At 36.5% G+C, this 6,000-nt stretch overlaps 1 protein-coding gene across 1 annotated transcript; it reads left to right on the forward strand.

Moving 5' to 3' along the window:
- Positions 1-1,801: 1,801 nt before the first annotated feature.
- LOC115966258 lies at positions 1,802-5,661 on the forward strand. The gene is made up of 3 exons (XM_031085511.1): positions 1,802-3,058; positions 3,191-3,299; positions 5,423-5,661. The coding sequence occupies exons 1-2, from the start codon at positions 1,887-1,889 to the stop codon at positions 3,237-3,239; spliced, it is 1,221 nt and encodes a 406-aa protein (XP_030941371.1). The 5' UTR covers positions 1,802-1,886; the 3' UTR covers positions 3,240-3,299; positions 5,423-5,661.
- Positions 5,662-6,000: the final 339 nt, after the last annotated feature.

A 6,000-nucleotide genomic window follows, 5' to 3' on the forward strand; every position in this document is an offset into this window, starting at 1 on the left:
GAGACCGAGAGAGTGACCGTGAAGAGAGAGAGAATGATGAGATATTTTTATTAAAATAATAAATTTTAAAAAGAGATGACGTGGCAGTCTCCTATTGGCTGGCGTAAAACACTGGTTTTACGCCACAGCCTGACCGAATGTTTACTCTTTCTCTTATTATCAATTTGAGTAAACATTCGGTCAAGCTTGGCGTAAAACTAGTGTTTTACGCCAACCAATAGGAGGCTACCACATCATCTCCTTTAATATTTTATTATTTTTTCTCTCTCATTCTGTTCACTCCCTCACTCTTTCTGAACATCTCTCTATCCCTCACTCTCTCTGAAATCTCTCTCTATTTCTCAGTCTCTAACTCACTTAAATCCCTCTCCAAAGAGTTCAAACAGAGATCGAATTGAGAAAGAAGACCCACAGCCCTCAGATTGAAGCTTGCCCGAACCTCCACCACACCACACACCGAGTTCACCGGAGCTATGCGTGGAGCTTGGAAACATACTGAAACAGAGACCGAATAAAGAAATACCCACAGCCCTCAGAAAAAAACTTCCTCCCTCTTCCATCTTTGCTTGCCCAAACCTCCACCTCAGACTCTCACCTCTCTCAGAGACCCAAGACAACCCACACAGCCACCATCATCCAACCACCATCATCAAGCCACACAACAACCCAGCCACCATCCCATTCAACCAAGCTACCATCAATGAAATTCACATACCCATTCAAAAATCCAAAGATCCAAAAAAAAAAAAAAAAAAACAAACAAACTCATTCTCTCTATGACCCCAAAAAACCCACAACCATGTCTCCCATTCACTCTCTCCCCCTCCTTCTCCTCATTTCCCTTCTTCTCATCTCAACCTCAACCAACTCCTTCGACTCGGATCGAGTCTTAGAGCTCCAATCCCACCAATACCGATCCAAAACCGGCATAATCCACCTCGACGACCCCTCCATCTCTCGCTACCTCACCTCCACAAAAACCCCAAGACCCTACTACCTCCTCATCTTCTTCGACGCCACCGAGCTCCACAACAAGTCGGACTGAAAAACTTGAGTTAGAGACTGAGAAATAGAGAGAGAGAGTTCAGAGAGAGTGAGGGACTTGGAGAGAGTTCACTGAGCTCCACAACAAGTCGAACTGAGAAGCTTGAGTTAGAGACTGAGAAATAGAGAGAGAGTTTAGAGAGAGTGAGGGACTTTGGGAGAGTTTAGAGAGAGTGAGGGATAGAGAGATGTTTAGAAAGAGTGAGGGAGTGAATAGAATGAGAGAGGAAAAAATATTAAAGAAGATGATGTGGCAGTCTCCTATTAGCTGGCATAAAACACTGGTTTTACACCAAGCCTAACCGAATGTTTACTCATTTTTAAAAAAATTTGGGACAATGATGATGGTAGACTTATTGTAAGTTGTAGCATGTGGTGAAGAGTTTTAATTGGGTTTGGCTTGTCTCAGAGCTATGCTTTCAAATGGATTGAAATTTTGCTCTGATACCAAATTTGAGATAAGACAAATCAAATAAATATTATATATATATATAATACAAAATATTTATTTATATTAATAATTTATATTACTATATTATTAATACTGGAGTATAATTTAAAATAAGTGTGCTGTTTATTAAATAATTTCACGTGTGGATGTGAGCCCCAAAGAATAACAGTAAATAATGAGGGGCCCAAAAAAAAAAAGGTATGTAAAGCAAATTTAAATGGGCTTTTATATTTTCTCAAAAAAAGGGGCTTTTATATATATTAGTATTAAATTTTCAGCCAAAACCGGCCTCTCTCTTGTCTAAACTCTCAAGTAACTCTCAATCCAATTCACAACCCTAACCCTAATTAGCCCTTATTGCCTCGTATCAAAACAAAAGCAAGCTCCTGCTATGGCCGAGGAAGGTTCAGCGACAACATCAAAAGGATTGAGGCCGACAGAGGATGATGGATCAGTCATCCTTTTCGGTGGGTTTGAGAATGACCACCGGATGAACAAAAGGATGGAATGGTATTGCATTAAGGTCCCAGAGATCTCAGACTCAAGCGCAGACAAAGACTTTCCTTCGGAAAATCAAAAGCAAAAGCTCAAACCGTTTTCGGTTGTGGAGCTAGACGAATTGACTTACTTTGCAGCTTCAGGCTCATCTATCTATTGTCTTAGCGAATCTACCAATCAAGTTTTGACGTTAGACCTTACTCGTGTTAGTGATGGTTGGAAGCTAGGTCCTCTAGCCATTGGTGGCTGGAAGCCTCACAAAATCATTCTGGATGGTAAATTATATGTTTTAGGTGGTGGTTTACCATCTAATGCTGGAGATCAGTTTCCCTGTATGGAGGTTTTTGACCCAAACTTAGGAACTTGGGAACCCTTACCCGATCCTCCATATGCGCCGACGGCCTTTGATATGGTTACAGCTCTTCTTGAGCCCACAAAACAGATTCTTGTTACATCATTCCATCCTAGGCATTGGAGGAAGTATTGCGGTCAGGATGATACTTATTATGATTGTTTTTTCCTCACATACAATGTCACGGATCGTTATTGGACTAAATTTATGAATCCTCCCGTGCGCAATTTACGTAGGAGGTGTGGTGATCCAGAATATAATAAGGCTGTAGCGGTTGGGAATACTCTCTACTTGGTTTTGCCCTTCGATGATTATTTTCTTAAGGATGTTTTGGTTATGCACGCCTATGATATAGATAAAAATGAGTGGTTCGAGGGCTGTTTGAACATTCCCAATGAATTTTTTGGGAAGCACGAATTTCTCACTAGTAGAGCTCCTCGTAGTCTTATCCATCTATATGATCAGAAATTCTGCATTCTCTTTACGTCCGTCACCTATTTAGATAGAAATAGGAACAAGGATAAAAGGAGCAGTAAGTATCATGAGCTACCTGAAGTCGAGTGCCGTTATTTATATTGTGTCACTCTTGAAGTTTCTCCAATATTAGAGGGGGAAGAGGACTCTGCTGGTTTCAAGGTGTTGGATATTTCGGTTGTGTCCACCAAAAAATATCTCTTGGATCACGACTTAGAAATCATGGATATTCTATTGCTGTAAGTTTCTACCCTAAATCCTAAGAGGCTACATTTTATCAAATAGCTAACTCGTATTCTTCTAAATGTAACACTTACTTGATATGCGCTTGCATTATTGTTAGTTATTTATGTGTAAACCCTGACTTGCAGGGACGACGGCGCCTTTTACACATCAATGCAGAAGAAGACTGAGTTATAAATCGAAGCAGCTAGTGTAGCAAGCAAAGATGACTGTGATAGTGGCTCCCTTCCTTTAAGGGTATATTCTTTGTTCCATCTTTTTATTCATGCACTTTTTATTGATGACATTTTCAAGTATTCGTAAATGAAAAAAACGAATAGTTGAAACATGAGGCCAATTAGTTCTAGCTCAACCAGTATCTCCTCCTTATTGAAGAAAAGTGTGAAAAGTAAGGTTGTTGGTTCAAAATTCATTGGCGTGTGTGTGAACTTACCAATTAAGAAAAAAAGAAGTTAGGACGTGTTTATCTTATTATTTGAAAATCTAATTTGTTGAATTGTAGGGTAGTGAATAAGAATTAGGATGAATGGACTTGGGTATAATGTGAAGAGTAAATAATTTCGAGTGTTTTCTGTGAATGGAATGGCCGTGGGTTGGTAGTTTGGCTATTGATTTGTAAATTTGTTGTGGGATATTGGTAGCATGTGGTATCTTTTTGTACTTCAAAGATTGGAAAATATGTTTGTTTATGTTATGGGACAATATTATGGAATTCCATTGGATTAATAAATGGTTGAGAGTTGAGACGTGGGAGAGAGACATGCTCTGGTAGTATTTTTGTTGTGCAGTCATTTTTTTTATAACTTAATGTAATTTGTTGAATTGTTAGGTAATGAGTAAGATGAATGGTGAACTTTGGTAAAGTGAATAATTTTGTGTTGTTTGATATAGAATGGTTGAGGATATTGGTAATATGGCTAATGGTGTGAGAATTAGCAAGGGTTGTGGATTAGAAACATAACATAGAACAATAAAAGATTGGTCTTGTAATTGCTAACATGATCAAGTAAAATGGACTAATTGGCCTTCTTTGTTGTTGGTTTAGATGCTTTTAAATCAGTGTTAATCCTTATCAGGATTTATGTCCTATTTATAGATGCTAAAGAGAGAGAGAGAAAAAAAAAAGTTTTGTTGAGTTCTCTGGTTTGGTATTAGTATAATGCTTCCAGAGACTTTCTAATAGGTAAAGTTCAAGATGTAATCAAATGCTACACTTTGTTGACCTATCGGACTATGAATGTGATGTGGATAATTTTTTTCGATAATTTGTTTCTTTGGTTCGTTTTCTTTTGTTTTTACTTTTTTTTTTGGGAAGGGGGTGGGGGGTTGGGTTATGAGGTGGATGATTAGGATTGATTAAGACAAATAAATTGAGCATATCTTTTTCTTTTTCTTTTTCTTTTTTCCTTAGCAAATTACAAGGGTTTCTGGTTTTCTAGGACCACTTATTTTTGCATAGGTATAGGGGTATCACACAATGTCCACATGAATATGAAAACATGAAGATCAGTTGATAAAAAAAAATGAAGATCAATTGATAGATGCAATTTTTCTTGAAGATTGTTATTTGCAAAGGGTCTAGGAAAAAATTCCAGAACTAAAATGAGATCATAGCAAAAGGAAGAAAATAAGATTGAAATTGAAACAATATAAGATCAAATACTAGGCTCAAGTGTGCCAATAATAGCATATAAGAAGTAAAATTTCACTGAAAATGAGATCATAGCAAAAGGAAGAAAATAAGATTGAAGTTGAAACAATATAAGATCAAATACTAGGCTCAAGTGTGCCTATAATAGCATATAAGAAGTAAAATTTCACTGAGAGTCACATGTAAGTCAGATGGGTACAAAATGTTAAAGCCATAATACTAATAAAAAAAATTAAAGACTAGAATATTTATAATAGCTAATGAGGTCAAATAAAATGGACAATGGACTAATAGCCATTGTCTGCCTTTGGTTTAGATGTACCCTCATCATTTGTGCTCTATGTTTAATGTGGTTGCTTACTTGATATGATTAGTTGATTGATATGTCGCTTTCTTAATCATGTTTCTGGTGTGAACTATGGTAAATATGGTGCATTTATTTCTTGTTAGATTATCACTAACCATGTAGTAGTATCAACACAATCAACTATCGACACCTTATAGTGGTTTGAGTTAGAGATTCTTATGGTAATTTTGAACTTGTTACCACTATTGACAGATTGAACTAACTAGCTACAACGTCATTTTTTCGATGTTGTTAGTTCTTTGATGATCGTTGTATGATGTGTTTGAATATTGTTTTTTTTTTCCTTGCATTTGATTTTGTTGAAACTTTTTAATAATATATATATATTTTTTTTGTCAACAGGTATGAGACCAGAGTTCTTGCTTGTGCAAGGGTTGCTATTTCTAACATGTGGATGCATGTGAGACAGAGGCTAAGCTTCTACTGTTTGAGATTTTGTGTAATTATATAGATCTAGGCAAATTTTGTGGCCCTTTCTGTGTAATCTTTGAGGGAATCATTCCCATCTCTTTCATCCTCTCTTCTTTTTTTTCTTTTTTCTATTTTCTTTTTTGCCTTGAGGACTTGGAAAGAGAAGAAAAGGGCTACTCTTTTTATAATTTCTTTTTATCCTTGAATTAATTCTTTGTTAAGTCCAAATTCTTTCAATTGGTGATAGAGGAAGGAAGTCGTTTTTTTTTTTTTTTTTTTTTTCGTAAAGGATTTTTGAATGGGACAAATTTTTTATGAACTCAGTTTTTATGAGTAAGAATGTGGCTCAATGGCTAATGAAGAATATCGAACACATTGTTGTTGGGGTTAATCCCAAGCAATTTTTTACATTTAGGGAGAGGGATATTGCATACACTCTTCAATAAGTTCCAACACCTTTAGTGCTTTTTTGCTATTGACCGAACTCAAAACTGGTGTGTCCTGAAGGT

The sequence above is a fragment of the Quercus lobata genome, chromosome 11 (assembly GCF_001633185.2).
Source record: "Quercus lobata isolate SW786 chromosome 11, ValleyOak3.0 Primary Assembly, whole genome shotgun sequence".
Lineage (NCBI taxonomy): Eukaryota > Viridiplantae > Streptophyta > Magnoliopsida > Fagales > Fagaceae > Quercus > Quercus lobata.

What these genes read in the sequence shown, in the direction of transcription:
- LOC115966258 (XM_031085511.1), top strand. Translation starts at nt 1,887, where the DNA reads ATGGCCGAGGAAGGTTCAGCGACAACATCAAAAGGATTGAGGCCGACA. An exon ending in ATCATGGATATTCTATTGCT is followed by an intron (nt 3,059 to 3,190) that starts GTAAGTTTCTAC and finishes CCTGACTTGCAG; the next exon opens with GGACGACGGCGCCTTTTACA.